Source organism: Globicephala melas, chromosome 2 (genome assembly GCF_963455315.2).
Source record: "Globicephala melas chromosome 2, mGloMel1.2, whole genome shotgun sequence".
Taxonomy (NCBI): Eukaryota; Metazoa; Chordata; class Mammalia; order Artiodactyla; family Delphinidae; genus Globicephala; species Globicephala melas.
The window spans coordinates 162,411,083-162,435,350 of record NC_083315.2 but is presented as its reverse complement, the minus strand read 5'-3'; the positions used below and the strand labels follow the sequence as shown (position 1 = coordinate 162,435,350).

At 38.3% G+C, this 24,268-nt stretch overlaps 1 protein-coding gene across 8 annotated transcripts in view; it reads right to left on the bottom strand.

The window, feature by feature from the left end:
• The window catches only part of ZC3H14 (zinc finger CCCH-type containing 14), a 38,244-nt gene extending 16,276 nt beyond the window's left edge, over positions 1-21,968 (bottom strand). For all 8 annotated transcript variants that reach the window (XM_030883629.2, XM_030883630.2, XM_030883640.2 and 5 more), the window contains exons 1-9: positions 21,806-21,968; positions 21,281-21,323; positions 16,224-16,338; positions 13,722-13,762; positions 13,053-13,248; positions 12,269-12,698; positions 11,569-11,729; positions 11,080-11,180; positions 9,689-9,844 (exon numbers count right to left, since the gene is read on the bottom strand). In XM_030883629.2, coding sequence (XP_030739489.1) covers positions 9,689-9,844; positions 11,080-11,180; positions 11,569-11,729; positions 12,269-12,698; positions 13,053-13,248; positions 13,722-13,762; positions 16,224-16,338; positions 21,281-21,323; positions 21,806-21,841 — 1,279 coding nt within the window. In that variant the 5' untranslated portion in view covers positions 21,842-21,968. The remainder of the gene's footprint in view (positions 1-9,688; positions 9,845-11,079; positions 11,181-11,568; positions 11,730-12,268; positions 12,699-13,052; positions 13,249-13,721; positions 13,763-16,223; positions 16,339-21,280; positions 21,324-21,805) is intronic.
• Between the last annotated feature and the right edge of the window lie 2,300 nt (positions 21,969-24,268).

Below are 24,268 nucleotides of genomic sequence, written 5' to 3'. Positions count from 1 at the left end.
GAAGTGCAAGTTAACTATTTTTTTCTTTGGTTTCTTGTGATTCTGGTGCCATAAGAAACCACTGCCTAATCCAAGCTCATTTAGAGTTATACCTATTTTTTCCTAAGAGTTTTATAATTTTAGTTCTTACATTTTGAGTTAATTTTTATATATGGTGTAAGGTAAGGGTCCAACTTCATTCTTTTGCAGGTGGATATCCAGGTGTCCAGCAACATTTTTTGAAAAGACTGCTCTTTCCCCAATGAATTGTCTTTGCATCCTTACCGAAATTCAAATTGATCATAAGAATACTGGTTCATTTCTGGATTCTCAATTTGATTCCATTGGTCTGTATGTATGCCCTTATGCCAGTGCCAGTCTTGATTACTGTAGCTCTGTAGTAAGTTTTGAACTTGGGAAATATAAGTCTGCCAATTTTATTATTTTTCAATAGTTATGGCTATTCCAAGTCCTTTTCATTTTTATGTGAATTTTAAAATCAGCTTGCCAACTTCTACAAAAAAGCCAGCAAAGATTTTAACAAAGATTGAGTTGAATGCAAGATCTATTTGGGGAGTATCACCATCTTAACAATATTAAAGTCTTCCAATCCAAGATCACAGATGTCTCTCCACAGCTTTAGTTTGAGAAAGGTTGTTTTTACTTTGGTTTACTCACCAAGCCAACAAATAAGCTGTGCAAAATATAAGGATGCAAGACGGTAAACACAACTCCCCACAGCCTCTCTAAAAGAATTTGTATAAAGAACTGTAGCCTTTGACTTCCCAGTTAAATAGATGTCATTCACAGTTAGAGAACAGAGAAAAAGTGCTGAAATTTATACAAGAATCTTTATTCGTTTCTCCATTACATCTGTAAATTAACCTAAACTCTTCAAAATCTTTACACAGAAAATAATTTTCAAATTTTACAAGGCTTTAGAGTTGCATGGAATTTTTTTAAGAGCACTAGCTAACAGAGGACATGTATAGTCAATATTAGGAAGAGTGGCAAATCCCCAGCCAAGCACCACCTGCAAATCAGCTGGGCAGCAAACACAACTTCAGTGAGCAAAGTAGAAAAGTGCTCTAACAGGGGATGGGTCACAAAGAAACAAAGTGCCTAAAAAGAGGCCATTTGAGGCTTCAAAGCCTGGGCCCTTCAAAGTTGGGCCCAGCCCAACTTTAGAATGCAAAATAAGCAAAGATCCTTCCATAGACTCCAACGTCAATATCCATCAACAGAGGAAGTTCACATATTCTTGGGAAACCAGAGCACAGAAAGGTGAAGGTCAGCTAGTGAGTGGCAGAGCCGGGTTTGCCGCAAGCGGTCTCTCTCCCTGAGCCCGTATTCATAATCACTAGGTTATTATACTTCTATGATACATTAAATGGAACAAAACATGTTACAAAGAAAATCATGTGGTGTAATTCCTTTATACGGACATACATATGTACATATAAATATACAGATAATTCTACTCTATACAGAAAGGATGGACATGTACATACATATAAAAAAAATGCCAAGACTACAGACATACACCAGTCTGTAAATGCAGTGCTTACCTCTGAGGAAGGCAGTGGGCTGAACGAAGGGGGAATTTTCCTTGTTTTCTCTGAATACAAAAACTCCTCTTTACTAAGAGTCTTTCACAGTGATTCCAGTCCAACATGATATATTAAGTATATGCATTTACAGCCTCTCCTTCTGGAGAGTCCGTAAAAATGAAGTAAAGAACTTAAAAATGGCACAAATCCTTAACATAAAGCAATGGATTCCAAATTGGGTCTCTAAGAGGATAATCCACTTTGTTCTAACATACATATCAATAAGAGCATTTGAGTGTGTATATGTAAACTAAATACATACATTTAGCGTACACACTGAAAAATAATTTTAGAATACAAAAAACTGTATGGTCAGAAATCTGGAGATCCCTGATTTAGAGATGGGGGTTAGGAAGGGATCATAGCAGATGAGATTTCAACCACCTCTGGAAAATAGAAAATACATGCACAAATACTGACCAAGCAAAAAAGCCATAAATGAGACACTGGGAGAACCACAAGTAAGATGCAAGCAGGAGTGACACATTCATTAAGGCAACAAATATTTACTAAGCTCCTACCACATGCCAGGCACTGTTCTGGGTGCTCGATAACAGCAATGAAACACACACACACACACACACACACCACCACCACCCCACCCCCAGTCAAAGAACTTATATTGTGGTGGTTGAGGGGAAGGAGATGAGCCTCAAAAAGAAACAAATAAAACACATTTTATGTTGATGATATTTAAAGCTCCAAGTCTAGATAAAAGTATCCAAACTATGAAAATATAAAATATGTATTAGATGGCAATAAGTGCTATGGAGAAAAATTAAGTTTTAGAAAAGGGGGCTGGGGGACTTCCCTGGCACTCCAGTGGTTAAGACTCCGTGCTTCCACAGCAGGGGGCACACGTTCTATCCCCGGTCTGGGAACTAAAATCTCACATGCCACATACCGCGGCCAAAAAAAAAGAAAAAGGAAAATTGTGGTAGGAAGTGTGTGGCTCGGGGGGCTAGGGAAGGCCTCACAGAGATGAGCAAGCTATGTGGACATCTGGAAGAAAACATTGTGTATAGGCACAAACATTTAAAAGATAAAATTTTTTAATTTTTAAAAAAATATTCTTTTCTAAATAAACTCAGCAAATGATATGGGGAGAATCTAGGCAGCTAGTGGGAGTGTTTAAGGGCCCCCCAGGGAAATTCCTCTGCAATTTCAAGACCAATAAAGCAGCTCCTTATCTGCTTTATTTAAAACAAAACCTGCCCACAGTAAAGCTTACAGCCCATGCCACAACACTAGGTACGTCTTCGTACTGCCTTTTCTTATACTAGTAACCACGTGTCCAGACTTCTTAAAAAGAGCCTGCAAATGAAAGTGCAAAAACACCAAACAACCACTGATAGAAAACTATCCATTAGGGGACAAAAGAGAATTCTCTAAAAAAAAATCCAAAAAAACCTCTTATTATGTTCTTCAGACAAATTTGAAATGATCCTGTATTCATAAGATACTATGAAAAACAGAACAAGAGAGAGCTTGTGGAAATTTTAAAATATGCCTGTCTTAAAAAAGAAAAAATAGGGGGACTGAAGATAAAGTCAAGAAAATATTCCAGAGTAGAACAAGATCAAGTTAAAATTGAGGAGAGAAAAGGGAGAAAAATCAAGGCAGGAAATTTATCATCCAACTAACAGAATTTCCAGAAGAAGAGAACAATGAAAAGAACAATTTTTTAATAGAAATAATATAAGAGAATTTCCCAGACTGAAAGCATGGGTTTTCAAATTAAAAGGGTGCCCAGGGTATCCAGCCCGTAAGTAACTAACTAGTACCTAGACTTATCACAGCAGATTTCAGACATCAAGAACACATAAGACTAATAACCTATAATGGAAAAGAATCTGAAGAGTATATGTGTGTGTGTGTGTGTGTGTGTATAAATCAATCACTTTGCTGTATACCTGAAACACTGTATATCAACTATACTTCCATTAAAAAAAAAAAAACAAAGACAAAAAAACAAACCACCACAGAGAAAATCCTAAATATCCCCAGAGGAAAAGCCCTAGTATTAATAATGGAATAAGAATCAGATGGGCTACCAACTTCTCAGCATAAACATTAGAAGCCTCATAAACATTTGAAGCCTCACGCCTTCAAAGTTTTTTGAGGATAAGAATTCTGTACCTAGTCGAAGTATCAAATACTTCCGATTTCTAAGGGCTCAAAAAATTTACCTCCCATATAAGTTTCTTCATGATGTGGTGACAAAACAGAAGACTATACTGAGAAGATAAAGTGGGATCCAGGAAATGCAGAGCAAACTCGGGGGAGGAGTAAATCCTGGGATGACAGCCTTGAACCAGACCTAGAGAGCAACCAGTGGGATGATCAGAAGAGGACAGAGGCTCTAGGAGGAAGGTACCTAAGAAAAAAGGGAAACCCAAAGATTTAATAGTATAAAATGATAGACCTTCAGACTATAATACAGGTAGGCAATGCAAGAAGGGGGAAAAAAAGAAGAATCAAAGAAAAACAAAACACTGTACATAAGGGGAAAAATGTAAACAACTCTAGGGAACCCCTAAATGAAGAACTCTAGAAGATGATGTAAACTTGGCCCTGAGAAGCATTTTGAGTCTTAATGATTTAAACACTGCTTACTGGTTCTCTACTTTTACAGTCAATCTACAAAGCATGGCAACTGTAACTAGAAAAACAGAACAAAATGTAAATTAGATCTTCAGCAATATAAAAGTACGGGTGACAGAATTTAGAAAGTGGGGGGATGAGAAAAGATGTATAAGAATTAAAGGACATAAATATCCTTATCTTTCAGGAGTCAAAATATACTGATACAGTTAATCAGACAAGAAATAGGTGTATTACTTAAAATTATAAAAGTAATCCGTAGATGAACTAAAAATAGTGAATTTACTACATGGGCTTGGAGGCAAGGAAAAGTGAGAGTTAGATACTGATATACTGTAGCAAGAAATCAAAACATAACATCTATAGTTGGTGAATTAAGAAACAGCGGTATAAGCATATTATTACAGACATGGAGAAAATGAAAGAAAGTCATAAACAGAAGCATTTAAAAGTGGTGGCCTCCAGGAGAACCAGTGTGGAAAAGAATGAAGCAAAGAATGTTACTTGTTATTCTAAATTGTTCTATACTATTTGATTATTTTCTAATCTATCAGCAGGTATTGCAATGATTTGTTTTGTTTTTCCAAATTTTCTATGGTGAGCATATATTTCATAATGTACCGTATTTTACTTTAAATATAAAGTTTTATTTAACATATACCAAATAGGAAAAATAAAAGGAAATCCATGCCTAGACACATTGTAGTGAAACTGCAGAACATCAAAGACAGACAGAAGATCCTGAAAGCAGCCAGAAAAAGGACAGCTCACCTACAAAGGAACAACAGACAATTAGAATAACAGAAGTCCACTCAACAACCATGGAAGCCAGAAGACAATGGCATAATATAAACAAGGTGATGAGAGCAAATAACTCTTGTTAACCTAGATTTGTGTACGCAGTAAAGCTAGCTACTGCACAAGAACAAGGAGAAATGAACACTCTTGTAGGTGAACAGACTCTTGGGGAAATTTACCACCAACAGACCTGTTCCAAAGAAACTTCCAAAGAATACACTTCAAAATACTTTAAAATACTGGAAAATGACAATCCCCAAATAACATTCAAGTGATATGAGAAAAAAAAAACCAATAAATATGTAGGTAAATGTGAACAAACACTGCCTGGGTAAAACAGTAATGGTGCCCAATTTATCCATTAAAAAAAGGGCCAAAATGGAAACACTGGAAACATAATGTAAAGTCTGAGGGGGTAAAACTGGAGCTAAGGTATTCTAAAATCTATTTACTGTTTGGGGATGGGGTCAGAATATTAACTTCTGGAATATTAAATCTGTATGGTAAAATTTCAGTGGTAACCAATAAAAGAACAGAAACAGAGTTTAAAACAGTACAAAATAAAGGAGAGCTGGGCAACCAACAACAATTACAATAGTGATTAATGAATCTTTAAAAAAGACAAAAAAGATCAAAAAATGAAAGCAGGCAAATACAAACCAAAAAAAGGTGACAGAAACTAGTCCAACTCCATCAATAATTCTCATATATGTGAATGGTTTAAACTCATATAAAAGCAAGCTCAGACTGAATTTTAAAACAGTAATCTAGCTTTATGATAGTTAAGAGATACGTATGCCTAACAAGGTCAGAGAAGACTGAAAAATGCATGAAGCACGTATATATGAAGCAAATACTAACTAAATAGCTATATTAATATCAGACAAAACTGAGTTGAAGATAAAAGCATCATGTAGTACATAAAGGATTACAGATACAGATAAAAGGTTCAATTCATCAGGAAGATGTACCTTCCTGATTCAATTCATCAGGATAATTTTAAGTATATGTGCACCTAGTTTAATAGCCACAAAGTAACTGAAACAAAATCTACCAGAAGTACAGAGAAATGAAGACAAATTTGTCATCCTGACAGGCAATTTCAAAACCCTCTCAATCACCGATAAGTAGACCGAAAACTCAGCAAGGTCAAGATCTGAACAATATTAACTGGATAGCTTTGTCTACTAAATGCAAAATTCTCAATTCAACAATTAGAGTCCACTTTCTTCCAAAATGCACATGAAAGACGTACAAAACTGACTGCCTTAAATCTTAACTATTTTCATAAGAGTATGTATTACACAGATCACATTATCGGACCACAGTACAACTAAGTCCATAGTATATAATTAAAAAGGTTAACAGACAAAACCCAAAACTTCCATATACTGTGAATTAAAAACACTTTTAAATAACTTACAGGTCGAAGAAGATCATAATGGGAATTAAAGATAATTCAAATGATAATGAAAAATGTATATATCAAAATTTGTGAGGGCTTCCCTGGTGGCGCAGTGGTTGAGAATCTGCCTGCCGATGCAGGGGGACACGGGTTCGTGCCCCAGTCTGGGAAGATCCCACATGCCGCGGAGCGGCTAGGCCCGTGGTCCATGGCTGCTGAGCCTGCGCGTCCGGAGCCTGTGCTCCACAATGGGAGAGGCCAACAGTGAGAGGCCCGCATACCACAAAAAAAAAAAAAAAAAAATTGTGACATGCAGCAAAAATGGCACGTCAAGAGAATTTCATAGCTTAAATGTTTACATTTGCAAAATAAAAAGGACAGGCTAAGATAAATTAGTAAGAAAAATATAGATGGGTATATTAAAAATAAGAGCAGAAATCAATGAAATAGACAACACACCAAAAGAGAATCAATAAAGCCAGAATTGTTGTCATGATAAACCTTTGAAAAGACTGACAAAATACACTTCTAGTGACAGATTAACCCAAGACAAAAAGAGAAAAAGCAAAATATTTTGAGGTGGCTAGCCCAGTAAAACTACAGAGGTCAGAGAGATGAGAGAACACTATCAACAACTCATGCCAATACATGTGCACAGATTTTTAAAAACCTGTCACAGGGCTTCCCTGGTGGCGCAGTGGTTAAGAATCCTCCTGCCAATGCAGGGGACACAGGCTCGAGCGCTGGTCAGGGAAGATCCCACATGCCGCGGAGCAACCAAGCCTGTGTGCCACAACTGCTAAGCCTGTGCTCTAGAGCCCGCAAGCCACAACTACTGAGCCTGCATGCCACAACTACTGAAGCCCGCGCGCCTAGAGCCTGTGCTCTGCACCAAGAGAAGCCACCACAGTGAGAAGCCCGCACACCGCAATGAAGAGTAGCCCCCGCTCGCCGCAACTAGAGAAAGCCCGCACGCAGCAACAAAGACCCAACTCAGCCAAGATAAATACATAAATAAATTAAAAAAAAAAAAAAAACCCTGTCACAGACAAAGCTACAAAACCGTGAGTAAGCACACTAATTAATGACTTCGCAGTGTGTCACTTCACGCTTGCAAACAAATGGTACCGGTAAGAGTAGTAACAGTCCTCATCAGTAGAGATACTTGATACCTTTTCAGTTTTTTAAACTTTTACTTTAAAACAAAACGATGATATAGAAAGCCACACAAAAGTAAGAGTTTAATGAGTTCTTATAAGGCAAAACACCCTTATAACCACCATTCAGATCAAGAAAACAGACTATGTAAGCTACCCCACAAGCCCCACTTCATGTACTCCAATATAATCAGTCCTATTCAAAAGTAACCACCATACGCCTTTTATAGTAATATCTACAGTTTGTGATTTTATCACACAAGTGTATGAACCTAGACACTATAGATTAATCTTACCCCTTTTGTCTTTTAAGTCTTTTAATCTAGAATTCTCAGGCTGTTTGACCTATACAGTGCCCCAGAGAGGGTACTTTGCCTGTTGCACACTCATGGTGCAGCAATTAACATATTCCTCTGGCCTCTGTACTTCCTGCAAGCTGACTGCTGCATCAGAGGCTTGATCACTCAGGTTCAAATCCTCTGGCAAGACTAAGGTAGTGTTTTATTCTTTCATTGGGAGGCACAAAATGGCTGATTTTCACTTTAAAAACCATTTTAGTAGCCATTATCAGTGCCTAGATTCATTAATTCACTGTTAGTTGGGAAAAACCACTAGAATTCTATCATTTTGTTTTCACTTCTTAGCTAGAATAATTTTAAAAGATGCTTCCTTCATCTACTATATCACAAGGGGTAGCAAACATTTTCTATTTTAAATTCTGTGGGCTTTATGGTCTGTTGCAACTATTCAACTCTGTGGTTGTAGTATAAAGGCAGCCACAGACAATACATAAACAAATGGGCATAGTTTACTTCCAATAAAACTTCACTTACAAAAACAAATACTAACTCCTATACTACTTTGATACCCAGTGGTACCATCCTTAAAGGAAAGACAGCATAAATGCTCAATTATTTTATTTCTCTGGTTTCCAAGACAATGAATTAGTATCTATTATCCTCCAAAAGGACCGACTGTTTACTTAAAAATGCCATCATGAAATCACAGATTCAAAACCGTTTGACAGACTTCAATTCACTGGAAATCCTTACTAAAGCTCAAATCCCAGTTTCCAACTACTCTTCACAAATTGGCCCAGTTAGTACCTACTGGCTACTTTAAGGGTTTTCCCATTTTCAGGTCCATGATTTATTGGAACTGCACATAATGCTGACACAGCAAATTGCACACCATAGTCAAAGACTTCTTTAAAAAAAGAGAGAACAGACAAATATAAGATGGAATCCTTAAGGCTTCACAAAACAAGTAAATTTGAGATGAACCTGGAACAATTTAAAGGACACAGCTGAGGAGGAATGAAAAAATGTATTCCAGCACTGTAAAAGTATTAAGTCATGACGAGCATACAGTTTTGGTGGGGTTTTTTAATCAGATCTCAGTAGAAGAGGAAAAGAACTAGACTCTTTCCTGATGGGAACAGAAGAAACAGGTTGGAGAGCAGTGGAGAAGGGCTGGGCAGGCCCAGGGACCAGAAGCTGCCTAAAGGCCAAGCTGATGACATCAGTCCTAGATAATGCACAGTAGGAAGAGAAGCTATAAATGCTCTCACAGAAGAGTCACATGATCAGAGTCACACTTCAGACAGGAGAGTCTGTGCAAGAGTTGGGGGTGGGAGGTTGAGAGAAAGGAAGCAGAAAGATCAGCTGGAAGTATGTCAGGCACAAGGGGATAAAGTAGTATCACTGGGACAATAAGGCAGTTCTGGCAGGTCAGAGACAGGATGCTCAGAGAGGGGAGATTTAAAGATTTCAAGTTCAAGAGAAGAGGGGTAGGATTAACAAAAAGAAGAAAAGGAAGAATGTAGGTATCTATGTATCTTTAAGTAGAAGCTTTCTAAAGACTGGCAATTATTAATGCTAGGTGACTGGGTTCATGGGAATTCATTGCACTATTCTCTCCACTTCTGAGAACACTAAAAATTTCCCTAATGATAAGATTTAAATTCTAAAAAGTGTAGGTACAGACTTTCCTCATGGTCTCTTATTCTATTTGGGGGCCTATTAATAAGCCCTTTTCTCATAGTATAACCAACATTTCATAAATACCCACTGGAAAATACTTAATGCCTCATGAAAAAAGTGTAATAGGCAATGAAATATCATTTAAATTATTACCTTGACTTTTGTCTATATTATCTCCTTTTGTTTCCTCTTCTTTAATGGGGGAACTCATTCTGGGGGCCCTGCTTTGCCCCTGGACCATTTCTGCTAGCAATTCTTCTTGAGAAGTTCGAGTTCTGGGGGCAACTGGAAGTGTCTGTTTCTGTGAGACTTTTATATAAAAAGCAAAAAAGATGGAAATCCAAATGAAGTAATATTTCAAAACTCAACAGTGAATATCACATTAAATATAAATGCCTCCTTGGGTTTAGAATATGAGGAGTTAGAAACAATTCATAGACACCTCATTTTTCCTTATAATATTCTATGACTCAGTTACCCATACTTATGTAAACAACATTTATACATTTTAAACTACATGCCATAAGTACACTGCAGCACACATGTATTCATTTTTAACCAAATGTAGTCTGGGTTCTGCCTCATGGTTCTATAACAATTTCAAACTGTAATCTAGATAACCTAGGTGAAGAAAGAATTTCAATGCTATCTCTCAAAAAACTTGGAAAACTCTCCAATGACAAAAGCAGGAAATTAAGGTCACAGTGATAAGTCTGAATTTCTCATCATTGTAAACACTCAATATTGCTGACAGACCAAAAAAGAAAATGTAAACAGATGAACTGTTATGTCAAGTGTTGGCCTTTGCCTGATAATCCTTACCCTATAAGCCAAAAGCTGTTTATGTTCAGGGTTAAATTAGGGATGAGGAGAAGCAAGGGGACAGGTGACGATCAGGCTCAAAAGTTGCTAGCTTACAGTTTATTTCACTTCAGAAAGCGGTCATATAAAAAGATGCAAAGGAGAATAGAAAAGCAGAACAATGCAAAAAGAACAGTCATCAAATCCATAGCAAAAATAAAATTTAAAAATTTAGAGTGGGTAATCATCACAGCTTATTAACAGAAAATTTTACATATTGGCTATAGCACATGGGGCACAGAGTAATGGGTTCTACTGAGAGGAAAGAAACCAACCTGTTCATATACTAGACAAATTTTTCTAATTTCAGGCTCTTAATATTTTCAAATTTTGCTCCCTTTTAAATAACATAAGTTCATATCTAATGTTGACTCTAATGCTATAAATATGAAAAGTCTCATATTTAGCAAAACTCCCTTTAAGATTTCCGTTATATATTTCACATACATTAGAAAGAGGAAGTAAAAGGCATTAGAGTTGCTCAGAGAACTAAGTTCCACTGACAGTCGAGAAAGCTTCTCAAACTGGTCAAATCTCCTTTTAATCATTCTCTGAACCTCACCTTGGTCCTGACATCTGGCAGGCATCTGTATTTTATCACAACTTGAGGAGCAATCATCTATAGCTTACTCAAGACTTACAGAAATCTCTTACTTAATGTCAACATAATACATTTAAATTACCTGCAGAGTAGTTAGTTGTTTTTGTTACGGATTCTTGAGCTTCAGATATAGCCTTCAAAATTAGATTCTTGTTAGCTTGTTTGGAAGGTGGAAGTGAAGGTCTAAAATAGTTAAGAAAGGTATACTGATTAAATTTTAGATTTGAGTTCTTTACATGCTAGCCATCCATTATACCTTTACTACAGCCTTCTCTTAGGTTTGGAACAGACTAGCTGTAGTTTTTAGGAAATGCCAACTGGATGAGAACCTTATAACTTTTTAAAATAATGAATTTGGATCAACCTTCCTCCCACCCATATTACAGTTTTTAATATTCTTTGCAATCTTCTCCAATTTTAGGCAACTTCTCTTTCATTAATAGAAGTGTTGCTCAAAAACCAATGGAAAAGTCTTACATGGTATTAAATTTATATTTTCATGATACCCTCTTCAAGGAACCCAGAAGACTCCACCAGGCGATGAAAAATTAATGTAGACATATTCGGGTACCTCCGTTCAGGTTTCGCTGGCACTGACACACTGCTGGAGATGCTTCCTGTACGGGACCCACAATCATCATCTTCCTCCTCCTCTTCTCCATCATGATTGAATTTTTTTACTTTAACAACTGAACTTACCACAGGCAACTTTCTCTTCCGAAAGTTTTCTTCCTGCAATCAGATAAATTTCCACTTACCTAGTCTCAGAAAATAAAATTCTACCACAGAATACTTGCTTCTTTTCAAGAAAACGCCAAGCACATTAAGAATTCATGGGCTATTTCCCTGGTTTCTTATAAAAATACAAGTAATATCTCCAATAGCCAACCTTTAGCTAAGACAAAAACCAGTGCTTTAATTCATTTATAAACAGCAGCATATAGCACTGTTGAGGAAACCAATAAAATGGAGTTACTCAATTGTTTACTGGCAGTTGCTGTGAAGGATCTAATACTGACCTAAAATCCTCGCAAAATGATAAGGTAAGGTTAAAGCTATCTCAACTGTTAGCATCCAGGAAAGTAAACAAGATGTAAAGTATCTGTAGCCAGTTGTGGAGAGGAAAATCTGACTGATGTATTATGTTGAGCAGCACAGAAATCAGTTTAAAACAAACTTGCAGTATGTGTTTAGTTATTCCATGTACAATTTAGCATGAAGAACTGACAATTTTCAGCCTAATGAGTCAGAATTTAAAAGTATATACAAACCTCAATGCTCATCTTTTCTGAGCTGTTTCTGAAGAAGGGACTATAAGTCTCTTCTAAGCTGTTAAGCACTTCTGGTTCACACAAACGTCCTGTTTCATATATCCGGCTAGTCTGAATATCGAGTTGCTTGGCAGCATGAATACTGTTTTGCTGCTGTTGAAACTGCAACCTGTTTAAATGAGCACCACTGTCTGCATTTCGACTTGCAGGTGGTCGATAAATTTCAATAGAAGGGCGAGAAGAACCATACGTAAGTGTCACTGTAGGTTTTTTCTGAGATAAGGGATTCTCCTGCACAAAATTGAGATCTTCATCAATGAGATCATCTGGTTCTGGCTTAATATCAATCACATCTTCAGAGGGTGCTGGCTCCCTCAAAGGTTTCACTGTTGACATTAGTCGGGTTGCAGCTCCATCATCGTAAGTCTGTCTGTTAAAAAGGAAAACAAAACCAAAAAGGGTGTGTTACCAATTTAGAGCAGTATCTTCAACTCTTCAAAGGATATTTAGATACATCTTAATGAAAAAGTATGGATAATCCCTTTATGTAGTCCATTAAAAACTACTTTGAAATTGCATTCTTTTTTTTAAACTTTGACTTACTACATTTTATATAAAAGGTAATCATACTTTGGACTTATCCTTCATTATTTTATTCAAAAAAACTGCTCATGACCACCTCATTTCCAAAAATTTCTGAAAACAGCAATTTAAAGACATATTAACTAATGTAAATGTCACATACACACACCCACCTGCCCACAGGTCTACACAAGACTCTTACCTGACATTAGTAGCCTTCTGCTCCTGTGAACTTGTAGAAACCCTAGATTCTCTTTTTTCAGGTCTAGTGCTAGAAACTGCAAGAGGTGGCACTGCAGCTTCATGCCTTCTCTCATCTCCTCGACTGAAACTGCTCTTGTTTGAAGGTACATTACTATCAAAGATGTTGGTATCGGAAGACTTTAGACTAGAGGGGTCTAGAACGAAAAACACACAGTCCCTTGAAGCTATTTTTATTACTTTGAACCTTCCCCTTCTTCACCACCAATTTTAAAGCAATAAATATGTGTTCTTCCACAACATTTTTAATGGGTGAATATCATTCCATACATAGTGATATAATAATATATCTAATTTATTATTACTGGACTTTTAATTTTCAATTATAAAACACTGAAATATCCTTGAAGCTAAATCATTGCACACATCCATAATTATTTCCTTAGAATAAATTGCATACTTTCCCTTCCCTTGTTCAAATCACCTTCGAATTATATTAAGTTTATTGCTTTTAAATTCATAAAAATGTGGGCTTCCTCAAAAACTTCAAATGAACTACCATTTTCAAATTTATGGTTTTTTTCCCCAAAGCAGTATAAGTGACTTCAGAAAAACGATCATATGCTATAGCAAATTCCAAAAACTCACACATCATCTTTATGAACCTTACCAGTTGTTACAGAACGAAGTTTATCTAATACACCATGAAGCCTAAAAGAAAAAAACCAAAAAAGTTAAAGCTTCTGTTAATCAAGAAACATTGGATTTCAACTGTCACTCTAAATTTGATGATATTTTAGATCTAGTCTTCAGATAAACACTGACAGATGGTACTGAATGGAATTTAATGGATAAATAGTATTAAAATTAAGTTTTACATTTTTTTAAAAAGGCTGTACATGAATATTGTAGAATAATCAAAAATCTTATTTTTTCATCACTATTTTCAACACCTAGCCTCTGCAAAAATAAGGGCAATGATTATCATCTGACCACACAGCGCTGATCCACAAAGAATATCATTCTGTTTCAAAAGAACTAAAGATTCAAGGTCGATAAAAGGAGATAAAATACCATAAACGTAAAGTAACATTATTAAAATTGTTTTAAGCACAGTTTAAATTTATTTTTTATCTACTTAGATGGTTTCTGGAAGAACTTTATCCTGAGAGGTGAAAAAACTTTAAAAATAATCTCAAAATATACTATATCACTTCATTATAACTACTGTTTTCAAAACTAATGCTGTAAACAAGCCACAACCTTAATTATAATATAACCTATTTTAGTAGTTATGTACAAGGCAAAACTGTCTTACAATCCTTCCAGGAGGCCAGGCATCCTAAAAACACCAGAAATATCTCATTATAATAATGTTTCACCCAGAACCCAGTCACATGCCACTATCCCCTAGGATACAGTTATTGCAGGGCTCCAAAGAATCAGAATAGTCTGTTTGTGGCGGGTGTAAATGAACACTTAAGAAAGCAAAGTGTCAAAACAGAGACACCATCACTTTTATCAGTACATGGTGAAGAATAAAATTTATGGCAAGATGAAAGAGTTGAATTAATGTGATTTTAAATTCAAATTCAGTTGGCAGTCTGCTTATTAAGAAATTTGTCTAAAGCACTCCCTCAAGTTATCTGAGAAAGGATCTACTAGGTCAATGTCCCATATTACGTTACTGGGACTCAAAGTGATCCAAATGTTGAACCAAAAGTCTAGTCATAAAAAACGTACATGAAACAAAACAAGTACCTGGACCGCTGAAGCATTTAAAAAAAAAAAAAAAAAGCAGTACTCTTGATAATGGTAATTTCCCCAGTCAAAAGCACCATGATCTCTCTTCTTTTGGTAAACTCTGGGGACAAACCATAATAAGTGGGTTAGGTCACCCACACTGTAGGAGTGTATGTACCAAAACATTTAAGGAACAACCACTGCACTCAATGTTCTTCAAAAATGTGTAATATAAACCCAGAGAATTCTGTGTGGAATTTCAAGAAAGCTTCACCGGAGTTATAAAGGATACAGTTTCCCATTGGGGCCAAAATGCCTTTAAGACAAACTTTGGTTTAAAGGCAAGTTAACCAGTTTCATATCCCTCTTTATTGCCTATCTGGTCTCCCAGTCTCTTGCCATTCAAATTAAGCAGGCCACTGCTCATGCAACTTTTGCTCCATCTATCAGCTTGTGCTGCAACTGGTGGTTCCCAGTGAGGACCTTTATATGATCCTTCCTGCTCTGTTCTCAGCCACATCGTTACCCTCCCCCAGCTCTCACTCTACCTCAAACCTGGTACCAGAACCTGGCCTGCCTTCATAAATTAAATCTCATGCTTTTAGTCAGTATTCTCAACCAAAGGAATATGTGGTTTGAAAAAGGACACTGGAAATTAAAATACTGATTTATATTTGAACACAAAGTTGCCTATTTCAAAATTCCAGACTTCAAAAAGCTCCAAACTGGGCTTCCCTGGTGGCGCAGTGGTTGAGAGTCCGCCTGCTGATGCAGGGGACACGGGTTCGTGCCCCGGTCCGGGAAGATCCCACGTGCCGCAGAGTGGCTGGGCCCGTGAGCCATGGCCGCTGAGCCTGCGCGTCCGGAGACTGTGTTCCGCGACGGGAGAGGCCACAACAGTGAGAGGCCCGCGTACCGCCAAAAAAAAAAAAAAAAAAGCTCCAAACTAAAAAATTGATTTGAAATTTTGTCAAAAAACCTTGCCTCCTAAGTTAGCTGACTGAAGAAAGCAATTCAGGAAGTCAACCCAGTCCAAAAAACATCTATAACTGGTTTTGGTGGAGGGAAAGGAATGATAACATGCTGAAGTTTACAAAAGAAACGTATTAACTACAGTCAACACATACTAAGGACTTGTTATGGGCCAGGCACAGCTGTGAGCACATTACATGTATTAGTTATTTAATTTTCACAACCACCCTATAAAGGTGATTTACGATACCCATTTTGCAGATGGAGAAACCAAGGAAAGAGGCAGATCCAGGATTCAACCTTGGCAGTCTGGCTCCAGAGGCTGTGCTCTCAACACTCACAACCTGCCTCACAACACTGAATCTGACTCTCCTCTCAAGAACCTCTTTTCAGACAGAACACCTACTCTTGACTTGAGCCAAACTTTGGTCTGAGGGGTAAATATTCAGAAACATACCATACGGTGAATCGAATTGTGTTGTTCCCTAGAAACAGGGACAGGTCCTCTGTCATTTGGTCCTGACTTTTCTTGTTGGCCACCATCACCATAATGTAATCAGGAAGTTCTTCATCTATTTAAAAGGAAAAGTATATAAAAACTTTTTATGCTTTCCTTAATATTTTCTTCTACTTGAAGCTGATGTGCTTGAAAATATAGATGTAGTTCTAAGAATGTCAGCTCTAGTGGAATTATGCTGGACAAAAAGTATAGCTTTCTTTCTCTTTATTCCATAAGTATTTCAATTACTAGAAGAACAGGAACTAGGAATAACTAATAAATATTTACATAACTAGATATTCTGAATTACGGTATCAAACTTGAGAGTGCATTCATTTCCTTTAATCTTTTTTAATAATGCTCATTAACTTCAGAAAAGCTTCCAGAAAGCATACTGGACATTTCTCAAGAATAATACTGAGTTTTGTTCAGTTTTGTGCGTGTTTGTTTCAAAATGACACTCATTTCTCAAGGAACACCTTTATCCTTGGTAAAGGCAGATTTTAATTAGGGTAACAAACTTGCAGCAACATCAAATAAACTAAAACCACCCCAAAATTATACATCATTTAAAAAATTTAATCTTAAGATTAGTTAAATGATTTCTACTCAACTCACTGTTTCATTCTTATACCCTCCTAACAGTGAATTATGAGGGTGAGGTCTAGGACCAAAAACAAACAAAAAAACCCCAAAGCAAAAGCAAAAGCTATTTATCAGGAACTTTGATCCCTACCAAAAAAAATTCCTTTAGATTCTTTAATACCTTAAATATTCACAACATTTCTATGTAGGCAGAAAGGTTCATTTCAGAACTACTATCAGACATTTGTTTCAAGAAGAAATATCAAAAATCCAGTTCAAGAAAAGCACAAATACACTAAAGCCCTATCTACAAATGGAAACAGAGAAATCAGAATACTTGCTAGAAGCATGCAATTCAATGTGAGGAGATAAAAGAACAAGTAGCCAGTCATTTGTTATTTTCTTTGTAAAGTATCAAAAGGCTCCACTGCTTTCTGGCAACTTTAGTAAATAAGCCTCACAGCTTATTTACACAAAGTGTCCCTACCATGGGCTGCCATTGGTAACCCAGGAAAGGAAAACAAAGTTGGGGTGCTTTGGCAGTCTTGACAGTTTTTCTCCCTCATAATGTCAGTAATGAAAACAAATAGGCTGTGCTTTCTGACACTATATATTAGTTTGCATTTTATAAAATTTTATGTAAATGAGGTCAGCAGTTGCTCTGGTACAGGGTGGGGACAAGGACAGACGGTAGGGAAGGATACAGAAGAGCCCCAGGAAAACCCAAAAGGAAACTTTTGGAAGTGATGGCTATGTTCATTAGCTTGATTATGGTGTATACATATCAAGACATAGCAAACTGTAAATAGGTGGAGTTTATAACAATTATATTTCAACAAGGCTGTTAGAAATTCTAACATCGTTCTCTCAGTAGACACAAAATGAGAAATAAGAATCTAATGAAAACTAACGTGTTTCTGGGACTTCCTTGGCAGTCCAGTGGTTAGGACTCGGTGCTTCAATCCCTGGTTGGGAACTAAGATCCCGCAAGCCTTGTGGCACGGCCAAAAAATAAATAAAATAAAGTGTTCATGATACATTCCTACAGAATTCTAATAGCATTCTCAAGTTCATCTGAAATCTATGTACTGAAAAACAGTAAAATGTTGACGGTTCCTGCAAGTTCATACTTCCTAAAATGTGAATTTAAGACTGCTCTGAATTATAACTGCCATCTCACTAAAGTACTCCATTTTAAACAAACACAAATGAAGCCGTATCAACTCTTAACAAACAGCTGCTCATCTTTATATCCCACTCAATGCCTTGAAAATAGATATTCAAATATTTACTAAAGAATTGTTTCCATAAAAAGGTTTCCAGTACTTCAGCACAAAGAAAGGGATTAGAAAGTCACCCTTTTCAGAAGGACAATGATGCCTATACATTCAAATAATTAGGTAGCTAACTGTAAACAAATAATGTATATTTCAAATAGTCTAATGGTGATCCCTGTTTACCCACTTAATCAACATTTATGAAAATATCTGGTGCTCTGCTAGGCCACTGAGACACAACCAATATGAAGTCTCTGCCCTCAAGAAACTTCCAGTCAAGAAGTAGAGACAAACAAGTTGAGAAGCTGTGCTAATATGTTAACAGCTGGGACAGATGAGTTCAAGAGGAGCATACGGGAGTGACTCCTATCCTTCTGTTCACTCACCAAGTTTCTATTATGAAGCAACCATAATAGAAACATCAACGACCCAGAAGACCTGAGTTCTTGGGTCTTAAATCTGCTGCTGACCAGCTGTATTTAGCCCTCCCAAGACTCCATTTCTTTATTTGTAAAAAAGTAAATTACCTGCCATCCCCACTCCAGCATTGTGTTCAGGTACAAATAGAACTCTATGAAAATATTTTGACAACTATAAAATACATGATATCTTTACTACAATTACACTTCCCATTGGACTTCGTCAAGCTTGTAACCAGGTTTTTAATATTAATAGGCTCAAAATTCTTGGTTTGAGGTTTCTGATAAATGATAGGAATCATCAGATTGAACTTAGACCCAAGTAATATGTGTTTATGTTTTCATGTGCTAGAATTACTAAAGTTCTCACTGTAGGTTTTCTGTGGATTTCTTTTTGACCCAAAACAAGTTCTTGGCACAAAGCTGGCATCCATTAAATGTTGAATGAATAAAAGAATAAACAATCCTGGTTCAGCTTCATCTTTAACCTGTGAGCCTCAATTTTCTTATCTGTTAGTCTTACAACAATCCTGACAACAAATAATTAGTATGTGGCAAACTACCATCTGGTCTCAGGCCCCCCTTTACACTACTGAAAATTACTGATGATCCCAAACAGCTTTTATTCATGTGCGTATAGCTACTGATATTTACCATACTAGAAACTGCAACTCAGAATTTTTAGATTTCTTAATTCGTTTAAAATAATACACCTATGCCATAAACAATAAACCTGTTTTATGTTGTTCTAAAAAAAGAATGTGAAGAAAATCTGGTCTCACACAGGTATGCAACGGGAAAAGGGGTATTTTAGTACCCTTTTCAGATAATGTGGATATTCTCCTGTGATACTACACCAAAACTCAACGAGTGGTAGTTTCTTGAAGGTAAGCAACAATACTGAATCTAAAAACTGTATCAATGACCTTTTTGTACTCTGTTACATGAAAATCCATTGATCCATCCTGCACTTTTAATGGATCTTTCTTATCCCTGTACAGTTTAAAAATATTCATGCATTGGTCATTTGAAAAATTACTGGTTCACTGAGCTAAACAAACCACTGGCATACGGATACATTTCATTATACAGTATAGAAGAACCATTTGCTAATATCACCACGCTGTCAAATTTATGGAGGAAGACAAATTTTCCAAAATTCTGATTTTCATTTGAAAGCTCAACTTTGTCATTGGCAACAAACTTTACTAGTTCTTTACCTTTGCTCACTTTCAGGAAAATGTCTGCCAAAAATCCAAATTATGTAACTAGCCCGTTAGTCTTTCTTAGAAGTTAAAAATGATGTTCCAAAGGGTAAAAGGGGGGAGGGGGATGGATAAATTAGGAGTATGTGATTAACAGATAAATTACCATAATAAAACAGATATGCAACAAGGACTTACTGTATAGCAAAAGGAACTGTATTCAATATTTTTTAATAGCTTATAACGGAAAACAATCTGAAAAAAGTATATATATATGTAAAACTGAATCACTTTGCTGTACACTTAAAACTAACACAATATTGTAAATCAACTAAACTTTAAAAAATAGTTCCAAAAAAAACAAAAGAAAAAAAAATTCCATGAAAAAGGTGGCTAGGTCAGTTCTCAACTCAATCACACAAATTCTTTGCCTTAAGACAACCCATCATGCTTCAGTATGGCAGAAGTACTATGAGTACTTCCTATTTCCTAACACCACATATTAAAAAGATGTAGTCAAGGCCAGGGTTTAAAAAAATATTTTACTTCATCACTTACATTCATAAATGAAACTGGCCTCTTTTTTTTTTTTTCTTTGTAATTGCAAGTGGAAGGGTGGTGAAGAATACGATAATTTCTTGTAAAGTTTGGTGTGAGATACTGATTCGGGCTAAGGTACCAGCAGTTTTACTCACCACTTTTGCACAGTCCAAATGTCAGCACGGTGAAAATGGCAAATACCCTGTCAGTATTAATATGAAAATAGTTTTGACTTCAGAGACCCTTGGGGTCTCCCACACCTGGAGAACCACTATCATAAGTGGTAGCTATTATTTTTACAGGAGGCACCAGCTTTGGAGCCAAACAGACGCAGGTCTCAATCCATAAAACCTTGCTCAAGCCAAGCACCCAAAGCCTGTTCCCCTGCTTGTACAACTGGGGATATTACCACTTACCTTCCAGTGTTCTCCTGGGGATTATCGTGACCTAATGCATATACGACAATAATTAAGCACAGTGCCTGGCCCAGAGTAAACACTCAAGTTATAATTTATAAAAAAATAAAAAGAAAAAAGACACATTACCATCGGGAGGTAAGAAAAAAAGGGGCAGGAAAAATAAAGAGATCTGAAAATAAAACTCACTGAACCACGAGAGAGGTAAATGCCAGACAGCATCATGCACATGCAAAATAATAATTCTGAAAAATGAAGTTCAAGAGGAAAGGAAAGAAAATAGGAAAAACAACAGAAATCAGACAAATATTAAGGAAAATATGACAGAGCCTCAACAGAGGAAGCTAAACGATTTCAAAACACCCTATTAGAAGGGGATCTGGGAAAAAAAACAATGTTGCATATAAAGCTTTCAATGGAAAGATAGTACGGAAAAGAAGTAACCAGGGAGTATCAGATTCGAAGGTAAAAGGGCGTCTCTCCAAAGTCAAAGGCATGATAGGAAAAATGCATTCCTAAAATTAAATTCGCTGCAAATTCTAAAGTCTATTAGGCTAACAACAGAAGACTTACCAACGTAAGCTCCTAGTTCTTGCAATTTCCCCTTAATGGCACTCTGAGGGAAGAAAAAAACCATCGTGCGCGTGAGAAAGGCGGCCCTGGGAAAACAGACCGACTGCAGCGCAGAGGCAACTTCGCGAGCGCGCACACCTCCTGCCCCCCGGGCGCCCGAGTGGGGGTGGGGAGACGCCTCGGGCCCCCCAGTCCCACCCCGGAACCCCTCCTCCGCGGCGCCCCCCGCGGCGCCCCCTCCAGCTCCCCGCGCGGCTCTCGCCGGGACCCCAACGCCTCCCTCAGATTCCCGGCGGCTCCTTCTTCAGCCGCGAGCCCGCTCTCTGAGGCCGCGGCTGCGCCCAGGCCCGAGGCGGCCTGGCCGAGGAGGCGCTGCTCGCCGACCCCGCGGCCAGTCAAAAGCGTCGGCGACGAGCAGGCCGCGGCGCCCAGGCCGGGCCCCACACCCCCCGTTACTCCTGACAACCGCGCGCCCGCCCGCCCGCCGAGGCCCGGCTTCCCGCCCCCGCCCGACGCGGGCCTCACCCGGATCTTGCGGCTGATCTCGGTGCCGATCTCCATGGCTCCGGGGCCGGCGGTGGGCTCAGCACCGCGAAGGGTTCCGCTTACTGGGAGCCGGAGTCCAGCTGCCAGCCCGCAGCCTCACCGCCTCCACCACCGCCGCTCCCGGCCGCGCGCTCTGCGTGACCCGCCCCCACCGGCTCGAGCCAAGTCGAGCGCGCCTGCGCCTAAGCCTGCGCCTGCGCGCACTCGGGCCCGGGGAGCCGGCACTCTGGCGACCTCTACTGGCCGGGAGGAGAGCCGCGGTAAAACCTTAGAATCAAAGTAAGCGTAGAGAGAGGACTCCCCTCTCCCCATATCTGCTAATTCCTGAAGTGGTATCATTAGTTATTAATTGCTGCATAACAAATTACCGCACACATTTACCATCTTGTGGTTTCCATGGGTCTGGAATCTGAACACAGCTTAGCTGGATTCTCCGCTCAGGGTCTCATAAAGCTGCAGTTGAGGTGTCAGGAAGGCTGTGTTCTAGTCTGGAGGCTTCACCGAGGAAGAAGCCACCTTCAAGCTCATTTAGGTTGTAAGCGGAATTAATCTCCTTGCAGCTTTATGAGTGAGGGCCTCAGCTTTCTCCCGGCTGTTGTCTGGAGGCCACCCTCAGGTCAGAGATGTTGCCCACACTTCCTTGCCGAGGGCTTCACCAACATGGCTGCTCACTACATCAAGCCCGGGAAGAGAGGATCCCAGCCCAGTCCTTCTTTTAAAGGCTTTCATTTGATTAAGCCAGGGCCTCCCAGGGCCTGACCCCCAAATCAACTGATTTAGGGTCTTAATTACAAAATTAGATTGCAAAATCCTTCAACCATGCATATTCATTAGCTGCAAGCAAATCACAGGTGCTGCCTGCACTCAAGGGGAGGGGATTACAAAGGGTGTAAACAGCAGCGGCAGAAATCTTGAGGCCACCTAGGGTCTGTCGGCCACACGGTCCTTCATCTCATAGAATCCTTTTTTTCTTCGGAATTACTATAACGTCTATGTGGGAGCTACTAGTATGACACTATCCTTTCTGTAATGTTCATCTCATTTGCGTGCATGTGTGTGTGCACATGTGCGTTTGTTCTCTCTAACAAAATTATAAACTCCTTGTAGGTCTGTATTTCTCCAGAATTTCTTTTGGGACGCTAGACACATAGTAAGCACTTATTAAATATTTGAAGGATAAAATTAATTAATGACCTACATTACAAAAGCATTCCTCACGGATAAATCCAATGATCATGCACTCATTCAACATTGATGAGAGGCAGCAGAGCAGAGTGACTGAGAACAGGGACCCTGGAGCCAGACTGTCTGGGTTTGAATCCCAGCTCTGCTACCCTCTCTGAGACCTTAGGCAAGTTGCTTATCCCCTCTACCTTAGTTTCCTCATCTGTGACATAAGTATGATAGCAGTTTCTCCTTCATAGAGTTATTATGAGGATGAGGTAAGTTCATAGTTGGGAAGTATTTTGAACTGTGCTTGGCTCATTGCAGTACTGTGGTTGTTGATTAAAAATTAAATGCCTACCCTGAGTCAGATGCTCTGCTACGAGCCAGAGCACAAAGATGAGTGAGACTGAGTTCCTGCATTAACAACATTCACAATCCAAAAGACAGGCACCTTATTTCTATCTCTTTACCCACCATTTCAGAACTAAGAATGCAAACACATGTTTTGCCATTACTGCATACAAAATCCTTAGTCAATATTTAGATAATAGTGAAAGAACATTTTATGAAAAATAGAGAATGTTTTCATTAAAATGTATTCAGAATAGGTAAAACTTTTTTTTTAAAATGTATTCAAGAAAGAGTCAACTTTCAAGACAATCCATTTAAAACTGCAGAAAGAGACTCACAGGCTGCTTAAGAACTTGCATATTTAGATCTCAGGAGTGTGTCTGGATCACAGAGGGGATGACCCCACTAAACCGATGGTGTTCAGTGGTCTGACATTGTTACAGGTGCTTCCCTGTAAGATGCATCTTCATAAACCACATTGCATTCAGAGGAAGATGATCATAATGATGCCTGAAAGAAACCATTAAAGGGACTAGTGGTATTCAACTTGAAAAAGACTAAGCAGGACAATGAGAATTATTTTCCGGCGTGGAAGTTCTCTCCAGTTCAGGAGGAATGACATATTTTGCTCTAGGAGACAATGAGGACTAGATTTCAATGAATCCCAGTTGAGGGCTCTGGGCTGTTTTTCAAAGAGAGAAGATTACTAAAAAGAGCATTGGTTTTGAAGTCAAAGAGGTCGAGTACTAACCCCAATTGCATGGAGTCCGTTGTCTTCTAACACTGGCCCCCTAGCATCTCCAGCCTCCTCTCAGGGCAGCATTCCAACTGGGTGCTGCACATCATTTGCAAGTGTCGGGGGAGAGGAGGGCAGAAGAGAGGTGTTTGGGGGTGTCCTTCAGCCTGGAATGCTTTTCTCTTTTT